The sequence below is a fragment of the Thunnus thynnus genome, chromosome 12, assembly GCF_963924715.1.
Source record: "Thunnus thynnus chromosome 12, fThuThy2.1, whole genome shotgun sequence".
NCBI classification, from domain to species: domain Eukaryota; kingdom Metazoa; phylum Chordata; class Actinopteri; order Scombriformes; family Scombridae; genus Thunnus; species Thunnus thynnus.
Window position 1 is genome coordinate 32,123,217 of NC_089528.1, and position 27,314 is coordinate 32,150,530.

At 42.0% G+C, this 27,314-nt stretch overlaps 3 protein-coding genes across 3 annotated transcripts in view; all 3 read right to left on the reverse strand.

Annotated features, from left to right (window-relative positions):
* Positions 1 to 27,314, reverse strand: part of LOC137194785 (tripartite motif-containing protein 16-like) — a 200,704-nt gene that overhangs the window by 19,945 nt on the left and 153,445 nt on the right. The window lies entirely within an intron of this gene.
* The window catches only part of LOC137194786 (tripartite motif-containing protein 16-like), a 192,258-nt gene that overhangs the window by 19,945 nt on the left and 144,999 nt on the right, over positions 1 to 27,314 (reverse strand). The gene's annotated exons all lie outside the window — the stretch shown is intronic.
* The window catches only part of lamc1 (laminin, gamma 1), a 66,523-nt gene that overhangs the window by 13,410 nt on the left and 25,799 nt on the right, over positions 1 to 27,314 (reverse strand). Inside the window, exons 2-13 of the mRNA XM_067606932.1 lie at positions 23,707 to 24,011; positions 15,050 to 15,180; positions 11,365 to 11,531; positions 8,618 to 8,806; positions 7,485 to 7,602; positions 4,901 to 4,999; positions 3,948 to 4,084; positions 3,715 to 3,837; positions 1,657 to 1,846; positions 1,349 to 1,461; positions 961 to 1,182; positions 158 to 346 (exon numbers count right to left, since the gene is read on the reverse strand). Of these exons, the coding sequence (XP_067463033.1) occupies positions 158 to 346; positions 961 to 1,182; positions 1,349 to 1,461; positions 1,657 to 1,846; positions 3,715 to 3,837; positions 3,948 to 4,084; positions 4,901 to 4,999; positions 7,485 to 7,602; positions 8,618 to 8,806; positions 11,365 to 11,531; positions 15,050 to 15,180; positions 23,707 to 24,011 (1,983 nt within the window). The remainder of the gene's footprint in view (positions 1 to 157; positions 347 to 960; positions 1,183 to 1,348; positions 1,462 to 1,656; positions 1,847 to 3,714; positions 3,838 to 3,947; positions 4,085 to 4,900; positions 5,000 to 7,484; positions 7,603 to 8,617; positions 8,807 to 11,364; positions 11,532 to 15,049; positions 15,181 to 23,706; positions 24,012 to 27,314) is intronic.

A 27,314-nucleotide genomic window follows, 5' to 3' on the forward strand; every position in this document is an offset into this window, starting at 1 on the left:
GGTGATGTCACAGGTATTACATTTAAACAGAATTCAACAGAACATTAAAGAAGCCCAGGTGTTGCAGGAAGTATGGAGGACATAAAGTGGACGGCGTCTGTGACCTCACAGGTCACCTGGTTTGATGTGGACAGGTGTGGCGGTGTAGTGGGTTTACCTGTGGTTCCGGTGGGACAGTTGGTGCAGACCACCTCTCTGGTTTTGGGGACGACAGCGCAGGTGGCTCCGGCCGGGCAGGGACAGGGCTGACAGTCACCTGACGTCCCCCGGGAAGCGTCGCCGTAGAAACCGTCCTTACAGCGCTCACAGCTCAAACCGGCCGTGTTGTGCTGACAGTCGCACGCTCCTGAAGGGACAGACAGACACGAAACGCTCAGCTGCGTTCTGCAGTTTGGTTGTTTTCAGCCTGAAAAGCAGCTCCTTCTGTAACCAATCAGCCAGTAACCATTAAACCAGTCAGTAACCAGTCAGCCAGTAACCATTAAACCAGTCAGTAACCAGTGTTACCTGTGTCGGGGTTGCAGGCGTCGCTGTAGACGTTAAACTAGTCAGTAAACCAGTCAGTAACCAGTAAACCAGTCAGTAACCAGTGTTACCTGTGTCGGGGTTGCAGGCGTCGCTGTAGACGTTAAACCAGTCAGTAAACCAGTAAACCAGTCAGTAACCATTAAACCAGTCAGTAACCATTAAACCAGTCATTAACCAGTGTTACCTGTGTCGGGGTTGCAGGCGTCGCTGTAGACGTTAAACTAGTCAGTAAACCAGTCAGTAACCAGTAAACCAGTCAGTAACCAGTGTTACCTGTGTCGGGGTTGCAGGCGTCGCTGTAGACATTAAACCAGTCAGTAACCAGTAAACTAGTCAGTAACCAGTGTTACCTGTGTCGGGGTGGCAGGCGTCGCTGTAGACATTAAACCAGTCAGTAACCAGTCAGTAAACCAGTCAGTAAACCAGTGTTACCTGTGTCAGGGTTGCAGGCGTCGCTGTGCCCGTTACAGTTGCAGGGCTCACAGGGGCTGAAGGCTCCGAGCTCGGGGCGAGCACGGCGGTATCCCAGAGTGCACTGCTCACAGTGTTGCCCCTGGTAACCCTGAGGACAGGTGCACTGCTCCACCCAGCGGGCCGGGACACCTGGGCCCCGCCTCGCCGTCACCAAGGACACGTCGTCAAGGTAACCAGCACCTGAGGAGAGCGTTTCATTAGCGTGAGGAGCAGTTAAAATTACTGGAGTATTTCTATTTTTAAGACTTTATAACATCTCACATTGTGTGTTTGTGTGTGTGTGTGATTGATTGTGTGTGTGTGTGTTTGTGTGTGTTTGTTTGAGTGTGTGTGTTATGATGCGTACTCCTCTCGCTGTAGGTGCCGCGGATCTTGATGGCGGTCAGGTTGTGGAGGAGTTTCTGGAAGTCTGAGTGGCTGATGGTCGGCCTCCAGGGGTAGTCAGTGCTGTCATGGAGCCTGAACCACAAACACAACAACACGTTATCAACACAAACACAAAACGGTCTGATTTAATCCAGATTAACAGATTATCAAATAAATATGTAAACAAGATGTACAGATTATCCTAAACAGCTGACTGAACTGAAACCAGATTAGATGATAATCTGGCTGGTTTCCTCCCTCCTGCCACCGCCGCCACCGCCGCCTCACCTGAACACGTATGTCTGCATGTTCTCGTTGGGGTAGGCGTTGCCCTGGGCGATGAGGGGGACGGCCACCCTCAGGCCAGCTCCCTCTAGAACCAGATCCTCGGCCGACAGCCGCGTGTCCCGCCGGTCGACCCGGAAACTCAGACTCAGGTTCTGTCCGTAACTCAGCATCTGGTTCCCCAAAAACTTCTCTGTGACGCACAAAAACAAGAGAAGACACAACTGGACATTAAACACACACTGCTTTAATGGTTAAAGTGACGCCGGGATTCCACTGGGCGCGTGTGCGCCGTGTTCCGGCTCTGACACGGTTTTGCTCCGTCCTCTGCACAGCGCCCTATTCCACCGGGCCTTAAAGTGCCTTAAGGCTACCGTAATTACTGCAGTAGCAGGGCAACTAAACTGCCCAATTTTGTTAACTTGCCCAGCTTTCGTTGATTTGGTCATTTTCCTTGATCTTTGTGCTTCTACTATGGTTAATTAGGCTACGTAGTTAAATGGTTTCTTTATTCGTCTGTTTTAATTGCGTTTATTGTTGATATACGACCAGGAGTCTGCACGGGGTGTTTTATTTTGAAAATTGACCGGATACTCAATGCTGTTTCTGTGTCTGACTTCCTGCCCAGCTCGATCTGCTCTGTGCTGCTTGACGTGGCTTCCGTAAAAAATAGACGAGGCGTCTATCTTTAGCACAGCGGAGTGGAGAGCCGCTTCTGGGACGCTTCTGAAACGCGCCCGGTGGAATTTAGAGGTTAGAACCAGGTTTAGATTAAAGGACACATATTCTTCACATGTCCAGCTCTATATTTATATTCTGGGGCTCTACTAGAATATCTTTACATGATTTACAGTTAAGAACTCCTTATTTATCTTCTACTGGTCCTTTATGCAGCCCCTCGGTTCAGCCTCTGTCTGAAACAGGCCGTTTTTAGCTACTGTCTCTTTAAGACCCCGCCTCCTGATGAGCCCACTCTGTTCTGATTGGTCAGCTTCAGGAAGCTTCCTCCGGCTCCGGAGTTAATAAAGTTATCTAATCAATCAGAAGGGCCACCGACTAGATGCTTCAACTGACTCCCGTCAAAAAGCCTCAACTTCTCTCTACAAAATTATTGCTCCGTTAATAAGGTTTGAAGACTTATAGCAGCTTTGATGTCTGTTGTGAGGGTGTTGATTGACAGCTGTGATTGACAGTCAGCTCCGGGACTCACACCGAGTCGGACTATTGTCACAAAATTTCACTAATTGGCTCTGATGCAAACCAGCGGGTGATGTCACACCTCGCTGCGTCCAGCTCTATGAATCTACTCTGATCCCAGTTAAGTTGAACACGAACTCCTCCAGTCTGTAACGCAGACTTTCTGTTTCTGTTTCCAAAGCTGAAGCAGGGTTGCTTGATGTCACTGTGACATCATCGATCCCGGTTTGCTCAGGCGCTTTTTTAAAGGTTTTAAGGGAAATGACAATCGTGCTTTACTGTTAGATGCAACTGAAACAACTGTTTTTCATGGGAAATTGCAGCGTAAGTCAAAGAGATATCTTTTAAAATGCTTCACAGGTTTTATCCAATTAATTATTGTTTGCTCTCAAGACAGACATTTGATGTAAATGAACTTAGATGTAAATTTTACATCCTGCTCGCACGCAAAACAACTGTGGAGTAAATAGTGGCGACTTATTGCTGATCATATTTACCTTCACTTTACATAACTTTGGTTATGTAATATAACTAACGTCTGCTCGCCGTTTTATTCAATTAATTTTCTCACTATTCTAATCAAATGTTATATTCAATAATTAAAATTCTTCAGCAAAAAGCCAAACTTTTCAGAGCTGACTGTCCACATCCAAGAACACATTTCTTCTACATCTGAATGTACGAACAAAAAAGCTGTTAAAACGTAAAACTATCAAAAGTTTTACAAGATTTTTATTTTATTTTTATTTTTTTACAACCTTTGGTCCTCCTGACATGTTTGCAGACACACGTTGTAAATGCAAAGTGCTGTAAATTCAATAAAGATGTTTATAACAACATTAAAAACAGGCTGATCTGATCTACCTGGAGCGACGAAGTACATGGGGAAGTAGTCGTCTGAGATGAGGGAGATTTCCTGTCCGCTGGGCGACCAACGCACGGAGACGCTGGAGCCGTCACGCTGCTGAGCGCTCCACTGCTCGTCATCTGACACACACACATATTACAGCACTTTATAATAACACTTACACACACATCACTGTGTTTCAGTTTAAATGGGTTCATTTCCCCCTGCCTCTGGCCTGCAGGCGTGTTACCTCTGTAGAAGGAGGAGCTGATGGAGTGGACGCTGAAGCCCTCGGCGCTGTTGCACACGGACGAGTGCTGGAAGCAGAAGCAGGGGGTGCAGCCCTGAGGGTTGTTGGGGTCCAGGTTGAAGTAGCCCAGTTTACACCTGAACAACACAAACAGGACGACATTAAAACAAATACCAAATATCATCACCATCATCACTCTGATGCAGGTCTGTAGGGTTCCATTAGTTTCATAATAACTGAACAAAATTGACCTCAAAAGGCAAAGCTTCCTATGAAGGAGCTCCACATTTCATTACAATATTCTCTATTTTTTTCAGTTTTGCTGCTGAATTTTTCAGCTCCAAATACAAAACAAACCACCACAAAGGCCTCGATAATGAACATAAAGTAGAATTAGCACCTTTCTGCTGAGTGGAAGTGATGGAGGACAAAATCCACAGTCCTCCTTCTGTGCAGAAATGTATTTCAAAGTTTATCTGAAGCTAATATGAAGCTTCGGCATCCAAATGAGTCAAATCAAGTAGATATCTTTCAACGTTACAGTCTCTTTAGTGCCAAAGTCCCTCAGATATCCACTTGATATGACTAACTCAGACTGCTGAAGCTGAATAGAAGCTTCACACAGATTTTTAAATGACTGTGTGGACACACTGTGGATTTTAACCTCCATCACTTCCATTGAAAACACATTTGAAGGATCTTTTAATATCCAGTATGAACAGGAGGAATGATTACAGCAAGGAAAACATATCTCACTGTTCAATCTTACATATTCCAGGTGTTAAAAGGGTTTCAGTGTGTTATGATTGACAGGTTTTGTGTATAACACCTCTGTACATGTTTAAATCCTGTATTCTTCTAATGGAATACAGAGTTTAAAGCATTAAAATATGTGTGTGTGTGTGTGTGTGTGTGTGTGTGTGTGTGTGTGTGTGTGTGTGTGTGTGTGTTACCTGTCACAGTTGAAACCCTCCACGTTGTCTTTGCAGCGACACTGTCCGGTATTGACATCACACTCCTGAGTGCTGCCGGAGGGTGAGCAGGAGCAAGGCCTGATGGGAAGAGAGAGAGAGAGTTATATATATATATATACAAGTGTCAGATGAACATATGATTTATGTTTACATGAACAACAGCTGATCAGAGAGAGAAACGGTTGAGAGAGAGACGTGAAGATGTCTGACTCTGCCAGCAGAGGGCGCTCAGAGAGCAGGACGGGTTTGTTCCAGCAGATTCCTGCAGGTTTGTGTTTGTGATGGCTTTGCAGCTGTTGCAATTGTTTTTGATTAATTGTTGAAGACTTATGATGTAATACATCTATACTCTCTAAGCATACATATATTCTTTAAGCACATAAATACTAACATATTCTTAATGTACTAGATATATGCTCTTTATGTGATTGCTCTATACATGTCTTTTAAAGCTCATATAGCCTCTCTTGTTGAAACTGTTTCTCTGACACGACACAGAAGTGGTCCTCAGTAGGGACCGGCCGCCTACCAAGCACAAAGTAAATAAACCTGTCAGCTATTCTTTAATATGATAACCAGTGATGTTTTAGGGGAGTTACTGGGGTAAATAAGAACAGACCAATGAGAGGTGTCAGAAGGATCAGGAGATCATATCATCTCAAGGTCTTTGCTACTTGTCAATTCAATAAAGACCTTATACTTTTTTGACAATTTCGCCTCTGAACGATTTTTGTTTTTCCTAAAGTTCATTCACAAATTGGTGTTCACAATGTTGGGGAAGCAGGATCTCTGAGCCTGTTGCTAGACAGACGTGGCCACAGATAAAGGTTAGCATTTATGTTTTTTATTATTAGACAGATGTGTGCAGCCATATTGCTCTGAGTTCTCGCGCCACCAGCTGCTAAGACTTAGAACCTAAATGTTTACAATCGGCTGTACAAACAGGGGCTAAATGTCGGAAGACTAACCTCTTCTGGACAACGGAGGTGCATACCTTCCGAACCAGGTCATCACATTTATTCCTTAAACGTGAACATAGGTAACTACAAAAATGAACGCATGTCTGATAGACTAGATCGACGGTGGACGTCTAATGATACGTAGAGTTCGGGATCTTAAAAATTGTGCGTTAACTTTCCATACTGATAAATTGCAAAAGAGACGATTAAGCAAAAAGCATCTTAACGTCTCGCATATCAACCTCAAGATCTCAGAGCCTTGTTGTCGTCTACGTCCTTAGTTCAACAAACCCTGACAGTAAAATTAGGACACACTTGATTATAAAGTATAAAATTAGAGCAGACCCCGCAGTTTTTGGTGTGCAGAAGAAGTGACTATTCACTAGAGGTAATCACCACTCAAAAGTAACAACCCAATTAAGACTCATTAAGGACTCAGTGTGCAGTGTAAAGACGATAGCTACAGTAATCAGACCCCCAAACACCTGGTGACCCGCAAATCTACATCACACGAGTCAACTACCCAACCAACAGTCTAGTGACAGATCACTACACTCAACAGTACGAGTATCCAGGGTGATGATGGAAATGATCATTCGCTGTTGTATTTCAAACCTCCGTAACTAGCGTTCACATGACGGCGACTCGCTTCATATGTGGAAGATTAATTGTACTGTGATGGACTCAGATGGGATTCTGGAGTTTTAAAAGTAGAGAAAATAATCTTTGTTTTCTTATTTTCTATTCATACAAATCTTCTTGTTTATTATGTAGAAGTTGTTATGATAATAACTCCCTTATACTCCCCCTTATGTTTTGTTTTAGATCAACAGTTGACAAAACAAATATTTTGGGTTTTGCAACATTTGCTACCAGGCCACAAGGAAAACATATGACTCATTAAAGAAAGCTGAAGAATAATTATATTATTATTATATTATTTATGAGCTTTTTGTGCAGTAATTCATGTGACCTTGAGGCAGTCTGCACTGCAACTTTCCATCCCCATGAAATGATGTTTAACTGAGATTTATCTTTGTGTTTTTCATTTAGTGAAACATAACTAAATAAAGTGAAGTGTTTATTTGTGTGTTTGGAGGATAAAACTAAAACGTACATGATTACTGAACAGGCTCTGTGTGCCGAATCAGACTAATGGGAAACGTTTTCTTGCTCATTTGATTACGATTCGGTCATGAAATGTCAGCAAATTGTGAAAAGGTGACATTTTAAAAATGTGTCGTTTTGTCCAGAACCTAAAAGATATTCAGTTTACCGACACAGAGGAAGAAAACAAGAAAATAGTCACATTTGAGAAGCTGGAATCTGTGATTTTTGCTTAAAAAAAACATTCAAAAAACTAATTGATTAAAGCACAAATTGCTTCAGCTCTACTGGACGCTGATATCCAGGAAGACCGGAAACAAAATGTTCCTCACAAGCTGAGCAGTGTTTGTGTGTTACAGGATTCAGGGACATTTCCATCATCCAAACTGTGAAAACATGTGGCAAAAACACTGTAAAATCCACTTTTTAAACCTCTTCAGACCCACAGAACTGCAGCTGGAGGTGAAACAGCTGATCAGAGTGATGTCAGTCGGTACCTGCAGCCGGCCTCCGTCAGACTGTGGTATCCCTGCTGGCAGCGGTCACACTTCTCTCCGGTCACTCCTGGTTTACACACACACACTCCTCTGTTGTCGCACTGAGGAGACTCCGAGCCTGCGCACACACACACACACACACACACACACACACACACACACACATACACACACACAGTCAGCACGTTAACCCTCCACCATGTGCAAACAATCAGCTCCCGTTAACAGACCTGCTGTAACTGTGTCAGCAGCTGCTTCACATTAACCGGCGGTTTGCTGTAGCGTTTATAAAATACCACTAAAACCATTAAGTCCATTCCAGTGGTTCTGCATGTTCTCACATTAACTGCAGTTTATGTACATTTTAAGTGTTTTTGCAATCAAAATATCTGCAAGGCTGGCTGGTTTTCTATATTTTTCTTCTTGTCAACAAATCTCATGTTTGGATCCGAACCAACAATCGATCAAGCGTCACGTTTTCAGTCTCTGGAGAGCAGTTCTGTGTACGGCAGACGCCACTGAGCATGTGCAGGAACACGGCTCTGCTTACAGCTTCATATCACAACCTCTTGACTTTGTGTTAAACTATATTTTGTGTGAATTTCTAAAAGAAACTTTAAAAAGGTTGCTTTTCTGCACTTGTTGCTCGTGTCTGTGACGTTGTGGTTTCCTTGAACGCACCACGATCTACCTTAAAATGCAAAAAAACGGATCGATTTATTTCATATGGGAGGAGGACAGTTTAATGTACATCACATGTAGGCTACTGACTCCACAAATGCTTCGGTCCCAGTCAGATCTTCATCAAAATCACAAAACATCTGACTGGTGTCGAACGCGTCCGTTTAACTAAACTTGTGGTTTGGAGTCAGTGAGAACGTGTTTCAGCCATGAATTTCACATCCAAATGGTGACAAAGTGACATTTTTGTCTCCTTTACAATGTGAAATAAACAGTTTTTTTTTAATCTGTAGAGACTCTTCTTGTGATGAGACTTTGTTACAAACACTCTCTGCAACCTTTTGTCAGTTTTGACAACATGCAGACCACCTGGTTTGGTCCTGTATAGACCCGACAGTCCAGTAATAACATTAATATTCATCTCTTTCTCTTCAGTCTGAGCTGCGACTCACCGATGCTGTTGCAGCCGCAGGGCAGGCAGCGGCTGCCGCTCTGGTCTCTGTAGTAGTTGTCGAGGCAACGCTCACAGTTGGGGCCGTCGGTGTTGTCGGCGCAGTTCCTGCAGTGACCTCCGTGACCCGTGGCCCGGTACAGCTCAGTATCGAAGTAACACTCGGAGCTCTTCCCGTTACAGTTACAGGCTGAGAGACACAAAGAGAGATTCGTTATAAAAGCACCAATTTAACCTCATTTTACTCTGCTGTAGTGTAACGCTAAACTTCCCAGTCATAATTACGACTGGGAAACTGGAATTTTTATGAAAGCTCCGATATATCTGATTACATGGATGCCTCACATCAGCTAAAATACGTCTTTCGATGCGATTTACCCCAAATTTAATGGCTTTCATGCAATTTTATCAATGAACAAGACATAACAGTAATTAAAAACTCTTATTAGTAGTAGCAGTATTAGATGCAACAAAGCAGAAACTGTCATAGTAAAGGCAGTAAGACTCTAACTGCTGGAAAGAAATAACAGTCGTAGTAAAACAGTAGTAGCAGGAATTACGCAGTAGCAGTAAAGCAGCAGAAGGAGCTGTAATGTGGTACTAGCAGTATTAACAGCTCTACTGCAGCTAATACCTCTACTACTACTTTGAGGCAGCCAGCAGAACTGCAGTAGTACCTGTAGTAGCGCAGTAGTAAAGCACAGTGATGGAATATACATTTACTCAAGTACTTGTACTATAGTACTTTATACTTCTGCTCACTGCATTTCAGAACAAAATACTGAACTTTAACTGAACCACATTTATGTCATAGCAATACTCTTCTTTTCTGAGCGATCTTTCATACATGACACATATAATCACTTTGTAAAATAGTATTGTTTTATATTAACCCAGCAGTATAACATTAAAATGCTTTCTCTTACTCTCTTTCTTATATATATATTTATAGCTGCCAGTACTTACTTAAGTAAGTCATTTTGAACAGAAGACTTTTACTTGTAATGGAATATTTTTTCATTGTAGTACTTTTACTTCAGTACTTCTTCCGCCTTCAGTAAATTAGTAGCAGTAGAAGTAAAGCAGTAACAGATGCGGTTCTGTCAGGCTACTCTCCATTCTTGTGAATATACTGTTTACCTGAGTATTAACTGTGCTGAACACACTGAATGAAACTTGAAAACTGATCTGTGAAAAAAATCAGGGTTTAAATGAGGTGAGAACTCGGCTCTGCTTCAACATCTAAATGTGAGTTTTCCATACTATCGGGTTCCTCCAGCTTCCTGTGCTGATGTGAGTGTTGGAGGGATTAGGGCGACTGTGGGAGAAGAAAAACACTCATATTCCCTGAACACAGTTAGTCATGCATCTGCACTCTCATAGTATGAACGGGAACTACAGCTCCCAGAATCCCCCAGAGACTGTCATGACTAACACTGTATTACAATATGTGTGTGATCTTTTCTAAGGGTCAGTCCTTTACACTTTGCTGTTTTTGTCTCAGTTTTACAGGCATTAGTAGTAATCACAGATGTAGTGAGGCAGTAAAAGCCAAAGCGAAGCAGTAACAGTCGTAGTAAAGCAGCAGTAGCCGTAGTAAAGTATTAGCTGCTGTAGTAAAGCTACACACCTGTAGTAAGTAGCTACAGGAAGGCAGTAACATATGTAGTAGCAGTGGTAAAAGAAGTAAAGCAGTAGTACTAATAAAGCAGCGGTGGCTGTTGTAAGGCATTAGCAGTAGTAAAGCTGTAATAATTGCAGTAAAGCAGTCATAGCTGCAGTTTAAGTTATACAGTAGCTGCAGTAAGGTAGATCAAGTTGCGCAGTAGTTGCATTAAAGCAGTTAAAGTAAGGTAGAAGTTGCAGTGAAGCAGATAAAGTTAGGTAGTAGCCACAGTAAGGTAGTAGTTACAGTAAAACAGTTAAAGTTAGCTAGTAGCTGCCGTAAAGCAGAATAAGTTAGGTAGTAGCTGCAGTAAGGTAGTAGCTGCAGTAAGGTAGTAGCTGCAGTAAGGTAGTAGTTGCAGTAAGGTAGTAGCTGCAGTAAGGTAGTAGCCGCAGTAAGGTAGTAGCCGCAGTAAGGTAGTAGCTGCAGTAAGGTAGTAGTTGCAGTAAGGTAGTAGTTGCAGTAAGGTAGTACCTGCAGTAAGGTAGTAGTTGCAGTAAGGTAGTAGCTGCAGTAAGGTAGTAGCTGCAGTAAGGTAGTAGCTGCAGTAAGGTAGTAGCTGCAGTAAGGTAGTAGCCGCAGTAAGGTAGTAGCCGCAGTAAGGTAGTAGTTGCAGTAAGGTAGTAGCTGCAGTAAGGTAGTAGCTGCAGTAAGGTAGTAGTTGCAGTAAGGTAGTAGCTGCAGTAAGGTAGTAGTTGCAGTAAGGTAGTAGCCGCAGTAAGGTAGTAGTTGCAGTAAGGTAGTAGCTGCAGTAAGGTAGTAGTTGCAGTAAGGTAGTAGCCGCAGTAAGGTAGTAGCTGCAGTAAGGTAGTAGTTGCAGTAAGGTAGTAGCTGCAGTAAGGTAGTAGCTGCAGTAAGGTAGTAGCCGCAGTAAGGTAGTAGTTGCAGTAAGGTAGTAGCTGCAGTAAGGTAGTAGTTGCAGTAAGGTAGTAGCCGCAGTAAGGTAGTAGCTGCAGTAAGGTAGTAGTTGCAGTAAGGTAGTAGCTGCAGTAAGGTAGTAGTTGCAGTACGGCAGCAGAAGACAATAAGACAGTCGCAGTAGTAAAGGAATAAGAGAAGCAGTCTTGTGGCAGAAGACTCACCCAGACACTCGTGGGCGTTGTCGGACGTCGCTCTCCTCCAGGGCCGGTCGTTGTAGAACGGTTTGCAGACATTGCAGTCGTCGCCCTCGGTGTTGTGTTTGCAGTTACACACCAGCCGTCCTCTGCTGTTCTTCACACACTCACTGGCATGGCCGTTACACTTACACCTGAGAACAGAGCGACACACTTGTTACACCTGGATAACACACAGCTGCAACCATACCCACGTTCCCTGATCAGACCTCACACCTCAACTACTGTCAACCTCTTTACTAACAAAGAAAGATGAAAATGACCACTCTGATGGTGTTTAGTCATAATGTCATGGCACACATTTCTCCACACTGCTTTAAAAAACTACTCAGTTTTACATTATATTCTGTATGTGTGACATGTGAGTACTCGCAGCCTCTCAGAGTTTAAAATGCCATCAGTGGACGATGTGGTGTTGATATTATTTTTGGTTCTGATGAGGTTTTTCCGCTTGGTGGCTCTGAGGGAAAGTTTTGTCAAATCTCTTCAGGGGGAAAGAGCCCCTCACAACAGGACAGGACTTGCTCGGCAGCCACCTTTGCTCATTGTCTCAGGTGTTTCTTGGCAGAGAGACGTGGAAAAACTGACAGCGGGAAGGAAGACCGTGAGCTTAAAGGGGCTGCCTGCTCATCTGCAACACACCAACTAATACAAAAAGTTGCACAACGTTACAAAAAGCCTGACTGTTGTCTCCAAACAGCCACAAAACATGGTACCTACATGTAGCATTGCAAGCACAGCTTTTATATATTAAGATTCACACAAGCACAGCCTAAAAAAAGGACCACTTGCAAAATATAGAGAAGTTATTTAAGAATTCATAAATTCTTGCATGCTTGTTTTCTCAACAAACAAAAATGTGTGTGTTTCAAGAGAAACATTCAGGAATTTAATCTTTGTTAGATGGTTGGATTACATTCCTCAGATTGGGATCCACTGCTATAAATAGGAGTTGAAGTACAAATGGTTCTGTTTTTATTTTACAAATTCAGTATGACTGAAAACATTCAGTTGATACAAAAAATATTCATCCCTTTTGCATTATCAATTATTAAAAGTCTAAAGGGAACAGATTAACTGTCCTAGCTATATGAGACTGTTCTTTTGTTACTAGACATTTGTCTTCACATTTTAGTCACAAGTTAGTTTCAACTTAAATAAGTAACTAGACTTTTATTGTTGATGCTAGTTAGCTACTTGACTGTTAGCTTTAACTTAAGCTAGCAACTAGACTTTTATTTTTTATTGTGTCTCACTAGTACACTGTTAGCTTTTACTTAAGTTAGCTACTAATGCTTTTTGTTAGCATTTACTTTAAGCTAGCAACTATCTGGATTTTATACTTGAATTTAGTTAGCTACAGAAGTTAGCAACTATGAAGACTTTTATCTTTGATTTTACGAAACTACTAGAAACTTAGTGTCAACTTAAATTAGTAACTAGACTTTTAGCTAGTTAGCTATTAGACTGTAGGCTCTGACTTACTTTTATTGTTGATGCTAGTTAGCTATCAGACTGTAGGCTCTGACTTACTTTTATTGTTGATGCTAGTTAGCTATTAGACTGTAGGCTCTGACTTACTTTTATTGTTGATGCTAGTTAGCTATTAGACTGTAGAGAGCGAGAGCAAGCGAGCGGTGGTCAAGCAAGCTAGAGAGTGAATGAAGGGAGGGAGCTGCGCTCGAGAACCAAGTCATGAATCAGAGAAATAAAACTTTATTTTCTGATAGTTTCACGGTGGTTACATTCTACAGCACAAATAAACACACCCACACCTCCTTTTGTGTGAATGCAGAGCTTCATCCTGTTCGCTGTGGCCTCTCTGCTCTGCAGCCCCGCCCTCGGTCAACAGACACATAGACCTGCTGCTCTTTATACATCCATGACACAGAGAGCAGAGAGCAGAGCGGAGCAGACATGTAACCTGGTTGCTACACTACCAGTTCCAACCTCACACTCTGCGCTGTTATTGGCTGGGAGCTACACACCCACTGCCCAAAGGTTGATGCCCAGAAACATCCCAAACATCAAAATAATAATAAAATACAGGCAGAGGGCAGAGTCTCTGCAGATAAATACACCACCACACATTTCTAGTGGGTCATAAGTGATGATTGAGAAGGATTACTTTTGTATTAGTCTATACATTGTTTTTTAGGAGAATCCTGCACCTTTCATTTTACGCTTAGGCTTTGATCTTTGACTTTAGTTATCTTTTCTCTCAGCTCAGTGTCTCATTGGTTGTACTGATGATTCAACCACAAGAGATTCACGTCCACCACAGTGTTGGAAGTTTGAAAATGTTGCAGGAAAAACGAGCAGGACCCCTGGTTGCCTGATATTGCCGAGCCACTGAGCTGATTGTCCTGCTCAGTTCCAGGTAAACACGTTCAGGTAAATCAGGGTGGGGCTGACGCAGGAGAAGGTTCCTCAGAAATCCCTCCCGCAGCCCTGACAGGTACTCCCACTCAAGACTCGTCCCTTTTCTTCCGCCCATCATGGCGCTCAGTCCGCCCCATTCCGGTTTCCCTGTAATCCAGCCCTGCTGGCCAGGAATGCCAGGAATGCAGGCTGTGTAATGGAAATCTGCTCCACATTTCAAACAGATTATGGCTGCAGAGGCTGTGCAGCGGTGCAGGCTGGCAGCCCGTTTAACACTCTTGTAATGCCTGTCGAAACCTTTTTTTTTCAGACGTGCAGGAAAAGGAGTTCTTATGTGGATTCCTGACCAGGCCACAGGGAAGCAGACCACACAGTGACACATCAAGACCACCAGACCGCACTCAGTCATTCAGGAGAGTTTCCTTTGTCTGAGCAGGTTTCATGAACCTCAGGCTGCTGAAACATGTTCACACTCAGGAGGAAACAAGAAAAAACTCGTCTTTTTATAGCAGAAACCTTTGTATTCTAATAAGAGTTGTAACTTTATATTGTGGCACAGCACATTATATATTCCTGTCAGTTATGACTCAGTGTTTCCCAACCTGTTCTGTCTGATGCACCAGTCAGATGAGCTCACCCTTCATCATCATCAAAATATGATGAAAGGATTAAACTGGATGTTATTTATCACTATTAATAAGATCAAGTGGATATTGTTACTTTTTTCCATACGACTAACAGTGTTGAAGTTGCTTTATATATTACTGTAAGATACTGTAGTTCATGCATTTATATATTTTTTATATGTTTATTTCAACTATTTATACATTACTTTTAGCTAACTATATGATACATTTAGCTATTTCATGATTTTCATGTATAATGCACCAATTATGCATTACTTTAACTATTGTCTGACTCTATTTCAACTATTTATCTGTCACTTTTAACAAACTATTTCAACTTCTCAGCTCTCTTGCTGGCTAGTTTTCATGAAATTGCAACATGATGCAGGTTGATGGGAAACTTACTGGTTATTGTATATTTTTTAAATCCTATTTGGCTCTTTATTTTCCTCCTTAACACATATCAGGATGTATTATTTTAAATCAATCCACAATTTAAATATTTAGTTTAGTTGCTTATACTAAGTTGAGTTGATAATTGAGCTTTCAGCGTGCCCCCTGGATACCGCAGGAGCCCCTCTTATTTTGAAAATCGCTGTACTAATTTAAGTTTGTATGCATTAGATCTTTTCTCAGGTCTTTACCTTCCTCCCACAGCGAAGTCAGAGATGGCGTAGTAGTAGGACTTGAGGACCTTGGGGTCGTTGAAAACTTCGTCTCCGAATGTGTTGAGCCTGTTCAGGGTCACTCTGATGTCAGTAGCGGTCACCCAGTCCTGCAGCAGACACAACAAGGACATCCGGACTATCAGTCAACAGCACAGTCTGGCAGACTGTATCATTCTGACCTTTTTGTTTTATATTCATCTGTCTTATAAAAATTAGACAGATATAATTTCTCTGGATGTTTTACAGAAAATAAAAACCTCAGACAAATGTTATCTGCAAGACACAACTTTATTTAAAGGACTCATATTCTGCACATTTCCAGCTATATATTTATATTCTAGGTCTCAATGGAATATCTTTACATGATTTATAGTTCAAAATTTACTTTATACTTTCTGAAATGAGAAGAGGAGGTTTCAGAAGCTGTTCAACCAACAAGCAGTTCTGACAGAGTATACCGGCACCTTAAGACCGTCTGAAACCCTCTTTCTGACAGCCAGACCTAAGAGGACTAACCATTTTTTTCTCTTGAAGAGAGGACAGAAAAAAAAAAGTTGTGTACGCAGCCAGACCAGAAGCTCTGTGAAGATGAAAAGCTCTTTGTATAGAACACCAAACTGAAACTAAAAGTTCAAGTCCAAACTAGTATTACTGTAAGCACATGTAAAAAAATGTAATTGTTGCTGATTAGCACTACACACAAAGTACAGCTGAGGCTGAAGGGATTGTTATTAGTGTTGTAGGTATTGTACAAATTGCAAAGTTTTGACCTGATGATGTGAATGTCTGTTGCACATTTCATAGCAATCAATCCAATATCTGAGACATTTGACAGACAGTTTGAAACAAAGCAACAGAAACACCAACTGGCTGCAAACCAAGCTGAGAAAGACAAAGAAGTGAAGGCAGAAGTTGTATTTCAGAGAGATTTCAGACGTTACTTGCAACAAAAAAGTTTGTATCATGAATCCACAAACAGGGAGGATGTTTTAGTCCTCGGCTGTGGGAAACACTGAAAACAGTGACGCAACACCAGAGACAGGCACTCGAACTGTGACATTTTCAGTGAAAAGGAATTTATTTTCTTGGCTTCATGATACGAAGCCCAGATGGAGAGAATTACTGAGGGACACCTGTTCAGTTTCGGCCACATTGTCTTATCATGGAGGATAAAGAAAGTTACTCAACATCTCGCCTGTGTGAAAGGCTCATGGGGAACTCAGAGTGAAGGTCAACGATAGCTTTGTTCAGTATAAGCAGGAAGCTTATCAGACCCAAAGGTTTTTATTCAGCAGAGTGAGAGCTCACAGCAGCTGTTTGAAGACTAACAAACAGCTCAGAGCAAAAAGATCTGAACCCAGTCAGAACAAAAAGTCTGTCAGACGATCAGCCTCAGGGTTTGTTTCTGCTCACAGGAAAGTACCAACACGAGAATTAGTATTAATCCATATCTGATATGAAACCCAACACTGCCAGGAACATGTGAAATAAAAGGTTCGTGACTCAACAACGCCTTCGCTTTCCAAAACGTCTCCCCCCAAAATTTTCAGGTTTCCAACCTCCGGTGGAAACAGTTAAAGTATCTGCTGACAGGCTTTTGGCCTTCTGGCCATCACATGGCTTTCTAGGGCATATTTTTTCCACCAGTGCAGATTTAATCATTAGACTTGTTTTTATAGTGAAGAAATATCCAAATAAAAGTTGTTCAGAGCAAAGAAATCTGCACATGGAACCACAGAGGTCACAGAGGAAGCAGCAGGAGTTAAATATAAACAGCTTTTCTCTTGTCGGTGGTTTAAATCATGTTCAGGTTGAACGTACTGGACATTTATCCGCCTACTCAGGAAAACTTCTGCCTCCTCCTGTAACTTTACACCTTCATGTTAAATCCTCATAGAACTGCTGGGAATGATTCACCCACCAACTGCTCGGAGATGTGACTCAGAGCGAACTGCTTGGTTTCAAACAGGAAGCTCACCTGTCAGCATTGCCGAGAAGGTTTTCTCTCATTCTCATTCCACTTTTAATTAAAACAAATTACCAAGTAATTTGCTAAGATTGATTCAACTGCTTTCACGGGCTGTAAACAAACTCACATTTTAAAGATGAAATACACCCTTGGTTTCTGCCAGGAATGATCCATCCAGCGTATTTAAACCAGACAAAGGACATTTCTTTTCAAACTGAATAAAACTCAAGCGACCCAAAATGCATCACGAAAAGCCAAGTGAGATCATTCTCTCCTGTCATTGGTCAGATGTGTCTGGGTGAGAGAGATGGAAGAAGGTCTTGAAGAAGCTCCTATCTGCTCAAATATCAAGAAGACAACATACTTGGTTGTTAGACCTCGATTCATAGCTGATAGCAACTGTTGATTTGTCCCCACTTTCTAAAAATGTCCTCGCTGTTAATATCTGCCCAAACAAATCATTTCAAGGACGAAAACCAACCCAAGAGTCCCATTCAACCAGACTAAACTACGCAGGTTTGAAAACGCCCTCAGTGTTTACAGTCATGCTCGCTGAGGGAAGATGAATGTCTGCATAAAATTTCATAGCAATCCCTCCAATAGCTGTTGAAATATTTAACCCTGAACCACAAATATGAACCTCATGATAGTGCTGGAGGAAAAGTTAGAGGATCACCAAATTTGGTAGGATTCATCCTCTTGGGACCATAAATATTTGAGCCAAATTACATGAGAATCCTTCCAACCGTTTTTGACTGATGGACGAACATAGAGCCATGAAGACATCTATTTTTATGATCAGAAAATGTTCATGTCTGAAGTTGTGAAGACCACAGAAGGCTGCAGAGGTGTTACCGTGGTGTTAGTTTTGCACTGTTGGTCCAAGTAAGGTAGCCCAGAGTTCCTTCCCATAACCACATCCTCCAGCTGTTCCCAGGCCAGATGGGATACGTAATCCCCCCCTGCCCTTCCCCGGGCCCTCCTCCCAGAGGGAGGCGTCCAGCCCAGGCACCTGAACCACCTGAAGTGACCCCTCTCACCTCAAACTCCCTTCAGATGCTTTTCTCTAATGGGCCGAACATACTCCAGTTTTCCTGTTTATTCTACACCGAGAGGACTCGTTTGCAAGTGTCACTAGGATTTTTGGGGGCCATGGGAGTCCAGGTCTAGTAGGGTAATCCTGGGGCAAAAATTAGCTGCTGGGTCCCAATTAAACCCACATTCCTCACCGTCTGAGTGCAATGTGTGCAGTTTTGCTACACTGGAATACCACTTGGCCCCAGACTTGCTGGGTAATGTGATTTAACATGTTCATTCAGGAACATCCAACATATGAAGAACTGAAATAATGAAGCCTAGAACCAGATTTAGACCCTGTCAGTGACCCACCATAAAGGGTCTTATGTCATTTATTGTGATTTAGTGGTGAACATACCTAAAGAAATGTGAAATGAATTAGGCACAAAACTCATAGTAAACCAAACAGTAACTGTAGTATCACGTTCGTCTGTTGCTAAACTCTGATGGATGTTCAGTTTCTGGCTCTGATGAAGGCCTGTCATTGTTGAAAACTGTTCTGCAGCTGGTTTCTCAGCTGGTTCGTCTTGTGACAGCTTCTTGCTCATATCTAACAAGTCATAAACTGCTCCTGCGTCCATCCGGCAGCTGCAGCTCTTCAGACTATTCGGTCCAGGAAGCCGATGCAGGTTCTCGGCTGAGTCAACACACTCTGAACTGTACAGAACATTTGTTTGCTATCAATCACGTCTCTGCTCTGTGGCAGAGTGGAACGCCTCGGCCAGGACATGTGTTTTCTTGAAGGAAGAATGCTGCCTGGAGTTAGAAACTCTTCTGGGAATCACAAACATTCAGCTGAGCTGCAGCAGACTGCAGGCTGGGAACAAACCAAACGCTGCAGAGATGTCCTGCAGCCTGGAAACAAATACTGTCTGTCAGTGTGGAACGTGAGCATGTGGATTTACAGCAGGACTTCACTGATGGACAATACTGACATACCAGCACTTAATTTCATCAGTATTCCCATTTTATGTTGCTTTTTATTTCTACTTTACACATTAATTGTTGCACGTACACCTGCAGAGACGACTCACAGGGCTAGTTGGTGATCTAACTGTAGTAGCCAACAGGGAACGTGTTAGTACTCATCAATCACAATTACTCTCCTGGGAGGGAAGGTAGCTCAGATTCCCAGACAATAAATTACACCGTTTATTCAAGAGACATAATTGTACCATAAATTCCCAGACCACGCCTTTTTAATGGAGCAGTTTAGACTCCAGCAGAGCAGGATTATATTAAAACATGATAGTGCAACACAGCTAATATAGTAGTAGTAGCGCTGCAACTAACAATTATTTTCACAATTAGTCGATTCATTGTATTGTCAAAAAATGCCTGTATCCCTGAGACAAAGGGGACAACCAACAGTCCAAAACCCAAAGATGTTCAGTTTACTGTCACATCTGACAAAGAAAAGCATTAAATAATCACATTAGAGAAGCTGGAACCAGCAAATATTTAGCATATTTGTTTGAAAAAAAATTACAAACAAATATTCGATTATAGTTGATGATTAATTTTCTGCCAATCAACTAATCAATTAATCGTTGCAGCTCTGTTCCCTCACTGGCCAGACCTGTAAAGACGAGTTTGGTAAATCGTGGAGATTCTACTGAAATAAAGTGATTTCACTCGTTAAGGCTGGCGATATTCTATATTTACCTTATTGTAAACATGAAAAAAAACCATCAAAGTGATCCTACTACAAGTATCGCCTGGGATCAGTTGGTACAATTTTAATTAATTCCAGTTAATCGATAGAGTATTCTTGTTTTACCAAAGGAACTTGTTGTCAGTGCACAGCAGGTCAGCTGAACATGTAAAATGTTCAGATGGACAAATAAATTAATATAATTAGGTTTAAATTGATCTGTCATAAAGAATTCTTCTTCCTCTTATAAACTCTACCTTTACCACTGATTCTTTCTTAAAAAACAAAATGCTAATATGTAGAAACTTAATATATTAACTGTTTCAGAACATTGTTTCAATATTTTCCTTCCTAAGTTCTTTTCAAGAGACTTATTATGAAATGATGAGAGCCATAAAATAAAGTGTTATTGACCTGAATATAAAGATATTTAAGACTGATTTTTGACTGATCTCTGTATGAAAAGAGTTTGGTTTTATACATAACAGGCCTTTTGAACATCAGGTTAATGCACCATGAAAGTACAAAGTTCAGTACATAAAGGGGTCAGAGTAGGTCAGAAGTCAGTTTTACAGTCTCTGATTTAGCTGATGAAGACATTTATGTTCAGTCATGTCTGACAGGAAGAGAAATAAATGTCTATGTTAAACTTAAGACCTTATAAAATAAATATGAGCCAATTTAGTGCTATTTTAAGGCTTTTAAAAGGCGACGACAGGTCTGTAGACCGTCCAACGGGTCACAAGATAAATATGAAGAGTTGAGAGATGATTAATGAGTGAATAAATAAAAGTTCTCTGATGAAACAATCTAACCAGTTTAGCGGTAAAAACTCAGCTCATAGACATCTGACACCTGTGACGCTGCTTTATTTTAAGGGGTCACAAGCTGAAAAGGCTTGGAAGCACAGCTCCAGAATAAAACAGAGTGATGTCCGGTGACCGTCTCAGCTGGTGGTTATTTCCCCTCTCAGAGCTCATAGATGACAGACAGCAGGAATGTCAGAGAGCGACAAACAGCCGTCTGACGCCTCCGACAGCACGCCGTCTCCAAAAAGAGTCCACAGCTTCAGTATAAATAGCTTCATGCCAACAAGTCAAATAAGGAAGTTTACAGCTGAGCTGCAGGGCTAAATCTGTTCATTTACATGGAGGGGAAGGAAAGAGCGTTTCACACAGCAGGGAGGCTGCTGTCGGATCTGAAGCTGCTTCTCCATCACTTCTGCTGCCTTAGAAAAACCATTTAGTCCTGTTTACTTATGTATACGTGTATATACAGTATGTATGTAGCGGAATAAACTCTGTTGAAGCCTGTGCACGTATATGTATTTATGTGCATAATATTTATAGGTGTATGTGTCCGTGTACATACACGCGTAATCCGCATCAGTGCATGTATGTTTATCTGTATGTATCTATGTGTACATGTCACAGCTTCATAAAGACAGAACAACACTCAACCTGACAGCCATCGACTCTTCATCTTCCCAAACATGTGACAATCAAAGTCAGATACAGAGGTCCTGATTAATGAAAGAACTCTCTCTCTCACATCGATGGCCAAAGCACAAAACCTCCTGTCTGCTATCTGATTTTCTGATTGGCGGATTTCATTTTGGATGATGAGAACAAGGAAGGCTGCTCATATTCAGTCTGTCTGTAAGATAATCAAGATAATCAAGATAATCAAGATAATCAAGATAATCAAGATAATCCCGCCCTTCGCTGTGACAGAAAAGTCACACAACAAAACAAAAACACAACACAGAGTCCCTGGATGTGTAGAGAGGCTGCAGCACCAATCACTGAACATTCATCTCCAGTGGACAAGGACTAACTATTACATTTACTGCATCTTTTTACCTGAAAACAAACTTAATTTTATTTTAAATTTAATTTTAATTATTAACTTAATTTAGAGCATCGTTTTGTAGAACCTCTTCCAACTTGCACCAAGTGCAAAAGCTCCTATCTGCACTTTGAGAGGCATTAATATCTAGTCGCTATTGTTAACACATAATATAATAATAAAGTCCAAAAACAGTGTATTATGTGTTGGGTATCCTTAACAAAAAGCATTCTGCAAGAAAACAAGTTTTTTTTAGTTTTCTCAAAAAAGTGCATTTTTCAGAGGCCATTGATTTGGTTAAAATTTCCTTCACGTTTAAAAAAAAAGTCTCGTTACGTTAATTCACGCTAGTAAAAGTTAGACCCAGCAGGCTCCATCAGGTTGGGCGAGTTCAAAGTTGTGAAAACAACGGGGGTGTTTTGAATACACCCCCGTTGTTTTCACAGGTAATTTGTTAGTCTGTCCCTCCCGCCGCAGGAAATAATGGATTAATCCTGGAAAGCTGTTGATGTAGCACTTTTCTCCTTATGAAAATAACACGGAGATTATTCGACCAATGAGAATTTAATCAGACGAGAGCATATCGACCAACTAATCGACCAGCGGACTACAGCCCTATTGATCTTGGACTAAGATATGCAGATATTCTTAAAACTTTTGTGCTGTAGACACTTTCATGTTTCTGCTGATGTCATCCAGTTGATATAAACTCAGCTTCAGGGTTCTGGAGCGCTTCGTGGATGCACAATAAATGCAAAGAACATGTGAGAACAAGGAGGACGTACGGCTGCTTTGGATCCAGCTTGGATCAGTAACTGACATTAAAGAGGAAAAAAAATCGCTTTCTTCAAACTTCCCGCTGACTGAACGCGTAATAGATTAACAGAATGAGTAAATCAAGAGCACAAATGAGTCTTTTTTTCTCTCCGCGGCTCCTCCTGGGCTCCTTAAAACAACACACAACAGTGAGCAGAAGAGGGAAGAACCAGCTCCAAATGTCAGAACAACATTATGCAACAAACGGAGGACAGAGGAGTGAAAACAGCGTCTCTTCTTTCCAATTATTGGGCAACTTCAGCCTCAGAGAGTGAAACATGGAAACACAAATACACTGAGGAGGAGGAGGAGGAGGAGGAGGAGGAGGAGGAGGAGGAGGAGGAGGAGGAGGAGGAGGGGGGAAAGTACTTGTCCAGCTGCAGGCCTTGTCGAGCCAAACTGCTGCAGTGGGAAATCCGGGGGCGTCGCCTAGCAACATGTCGCAACTCTTGGCAGGCATTTAACCTGCAACCTGTCCAGCAGAACAGAACGGGCTGCTGGGAAAAAAAAAAAAAAAAACACACCAGCTGCTTGTTCTTGAGGTAGAGAGGAGATGTAGGGAACCTCCACGCATCGGCCAACCGAGCGTCAACAGACAGAACCAATCAGGTCCATCAATCAATCTTTAGTTCCAGCTTCTCACATGTGATGATTTATATATATATATGACAGTAAACTGAACATCTTCAGGTTTTAGACTGTTGTTTGGACAAAACAAGTGAACTGAAGACGTCACAGCAACTTTTTCTTTTTAATTAAAAAAGAAATATAAGAAATTCTCTGATTTCAGATTCTTAAATGTGAATATTTGCTGGTTTCTTTAGTCTCTATGACAGTAAACTGAATATCTTGGGCTTTGGGAAACACTGATCCACATTTTTACACCATTTTTTTGACATTTTCTGGACAAAACGACTAATCAATGAATCAAGAAAATAATCATTAGTTGCAGCTTTAAACCTTCTTTAACCTGCTTCATGTCGTCTTCACTCCCAACAGCATCAGAAACTGGGAGGAAGTAGAACATAGTGCGGAGCAGCTGCTCTGCAGGTGCGCTTGATTTTACTGTAACTGCAGTAACCGGGTGGAGACATGAGTGATATATCTCATAGGAGGCTGTACTGCAGAGAGAAACTAATTAATAATGTAATGATGTTTCAGCCTATGATCGTCACAACTGTCTGTTCCTGTCATTGCTTTAATGTTTGAGACGTTTCCCGCCACTACTTCCTGTTTATGATTTATTCTCAGCGTCCCTGCGGCGCTCACCTGCAGGACGGGGCTGTGGTCGAAGTTGTAGGCGCTGGGTCGTCCCTCCAGCGTGGAGAAGGCCACGTTGCCGCCGGTGAGCGGCGAGATGTCGCTGAAGTCGTCGGTGCAGAGCGCCTGCTGCTCGTCCTCTCCCGTGCGGATGAAGCCTCGGCTCGCCTTCTGGTACGTCTTCTCGCAGGAGCCGCTGTAGTACTGGTAGGGCACCCAGGGGCCGCCCTCGCTGGTCCGCTTGTAGATGGCGAAGCTCTCCGGGCGGCTGGTGTGGAACTTGAGGCGGACGTAAGTGATGTCGAAGGCCTTTCCTGCAGAGAGAGAGAGATGGAGGGTGTTAATGTGGCGGGAAAAGGTTTGAAGATCAGGGAGCGTTTGGATTAAACTCGTCTGCATAAATAAGATCTTTACAGGAAGGAAACCTCCAAAAGTTTCAGGTGAAAGTGTCAGAAACCGTTTCAACAAATCAAAAATGTGAATGTTTCCTGAATATGTTTGAGTTGTGTCTCTATTTTCTGACATTTTATAGACCAAACAACGATTAATTGACAAAATAAACTCTAGATTGACTCTCAGCGAGTTAAAGATGAGCTGAAACACCAGCTGGGAGGAAGAAGGAGCCACTTTCAGAGCTGACAGTTTGGGAAATGTTGAGCAGGAATGTAAACTGGTCTGCCCCTTTAACTCCCAGCACCGTGTCCGCTGGTCGCTCCTCTCTCCTCCACATACTTCGGCGAGTCTGAGCAGGCCGGAGACCAGCCGGTTAAATGTTCCAGGAGCCGTCAGTCAGCGTGCGAAGGAACGCCGCCATGTTTGAGCCGGGGCGGCGGGGGGTACGGCTGTTTGCTCAGTCAAAGAATCTGCTCTGTAAACATTGTGCTGACAGGGGCCCCGGCCAGGAGGGGGGGCCGGGGGGGGGGGGGGGGGGGGCCGGGGGCCCGCAGCGTCGACGGCAAATAAAGGTGAAGCAGCTGAGAGGACTGATGGGACGCACACAAAAGACCGCAGTTTATTACAGGAAACAATGAAGCAACTGCAAACACACCGACTTCCTCCTCCCACTGTGTGTGTGTGTGTGTGTGTGTGTGTGTGTGTGTGTGTGTGTGTGTGTGTGTGTGTGTGTGTGTGTGTGTGTGTGTGTGTGTGGTCTGTCTGGCCACTTTTAGAGACAAATTTCAGACTAAAGACCAGTTAATTGGGAAAAAGCTGATTTTTGTGTTGGTGGTTAAGGTTCTCCTAAAGTCTCCAGGAAGTGAATATAAGTCTGTGTGTGTGTGTGTGTGTGTGTGTGTGTGTGTGTGTGTGTGTGTGTGTGTGTGTGTGTGTGTGAAGGTTAATAAGAAGCTAATTTACAGCACAACTTTTAGATGATGTAAGAAAAAAATATAAAACTAGAATCAACTGAGCAGCCGTCTTCTTCCAGGCAGCAGCTCCCAGTCAACAAAACACCTGATTTATTAAAGGACGAGTTCACAGTTTATTCTAGTCTGTCTTAAACCAACAGTCAGGAGCCCAAATGAACATTAAAGCTCCTGTTCATACTGACCATTAGAAGATCCCTTCATAATGACCTTACAATGGAAGTGATGGAGGACAAAAATATATTTAAAAGTTTATCTGAAGCTAATATGAAGCTGTCTGAGGAAACACAAAGACTGTAAATGATATCCACTTGATATGACTAACTCAGACTGCTGAAGCTGAATAGAAGCTTCACACAGACTTTTAAATGCATTGAAAACACATTTGAAGGATCTTTTAATATCCAGTATGAACAGGAGGAATGACTGCTGGTTTAACACACATTTAACTCTTAATTTAAGCTGCGACATTCATAAATATCTGATCAAATCTTTCATCTCTGACAGGTTTTCATGATCAGACTGATAGAAAACATTCAGGCAGCTTCTCGTGTTTGTTTCTGGTTAAACTGACAGACATCAGCAGCAGCAGATTAGATCAATTAACGTATTTAACAGTAATCATGTGACTGCAACTGACAATTATTTTCTCGATTAGTTCTTTGGTTCTTCAGTTTACTGTCACAGAGACTAAAGAAACATTTCAGAAGCTGAATCAGAGAATTTTATCGATTAACAAAATAGTTGCTGATTCATTTTTATTGTTGATCGACTGATCGATTCATTTGTTGCAGCTCTGCATGTAAAAGCTAAATACAGACGGCAGCTCGTTAACCAGAGAACAGACGCAGATTGTTTCAGTCTGGAGAGAATTGATCAGTTTAATAGTTGTGAGTCAGAAGCTGCAGCTGTTAACATCTGCAGCGTTTCTGCTTCTCACACGACAAACACTGATCAGACGTCTTTGAGTTTCAGTTGTTTTAGACTTTTCACTTCTAGTGGAAACATTAAAGAGGATTATTTGCTTGTCTTTGTGTCATGTGACAGTAAAGTGAATATATTTGGGTCTTTATAAACTTGAGGAGTTGAATTGAAACTCCTCTCAGCTTTTGACTCTGATGTGTCGGCGGCTCAGAGGAGTTTTTTTTTAAAAGAGTTTTATTCAGATGTGATCCTGAACATCTGTGATCTGAAGCATCGTTTTAAACTCCGGCTGCACATCAAAGCGTCTCTGAGTGGAGGACAGACACACACCAGCCGGCAGGAACACGCTGTCATCGCCCACACTTCCTCACAAAACCAGACAAAAGCATCTGTTGGCGCAGCGATCAGGAGGCAAACAACAGAGAGAGAGACCTGAACGCGGGCGGACGCTCTGATTGGACGAGAAGATCTGCAGGAAATGATGCTGCTGTCAGACAAAAAAACACAAATCTGAAAAGAATTATGAGGATTTTATTACAAAGAGAAAGATTCATTTACCAGATGTTTAGGATTATTATTGTGAGTGTTGCAGCATTTACCGAGACACAACAGATAATATAACAAACTGTTAAGAATACTGCAATACTTGAACTACATCAAGCTCAGAATACTGATGTACTTTTACTGTAACACAGGAACTGAAACATTTGCTTTAAGTATTTAATATCTGTGTGATTTAATAATTGAATCTATTAATGATGGAAAGTGTTTCAGTTTTTTTGTTGGAATTGGACGACGAGTTTAAGCTAATTGATTTAATTGATAATCAGCTGTTGAATCATGAATTGATCAAACAGAGTGGATGTTTTTAAAGGTAAATGATGAACAGAAACAACATGTTCTTTTAGTTACAGATGAACAAACACCATCTAATGACTCTCAGTCTGGTCTGTCGCTGTTTAACAGCTGCACAACTTCCAGCTTCATTTCTGGACATAAACGAGATCAAAACAACACATGTGGGACAAATCTAACGACAAAAAAACAACATCTGATATTTTGCTTTGATGCCGTCATGAGAAAGACTTTGTTAAATTCTTGTGTTTTCCAGTAAAGACTGGTGAGAGATGAGCCGGCGTGTCGTCGGTCGGACCGACAGTCAGGAGGAATTCTGTTCCTCTTCTTCCAGAACAATCGTTGTATTGATGAGAGGAAGAATTTTACAGTTGAGAGCGCAAACAAAGGCCACGCTGTGCGCGTTTATGTTCCCGTCCCATATGACTACAGAACAAACCCGAGCAGAGAAACAGACAAACCTGCTGCTGACTC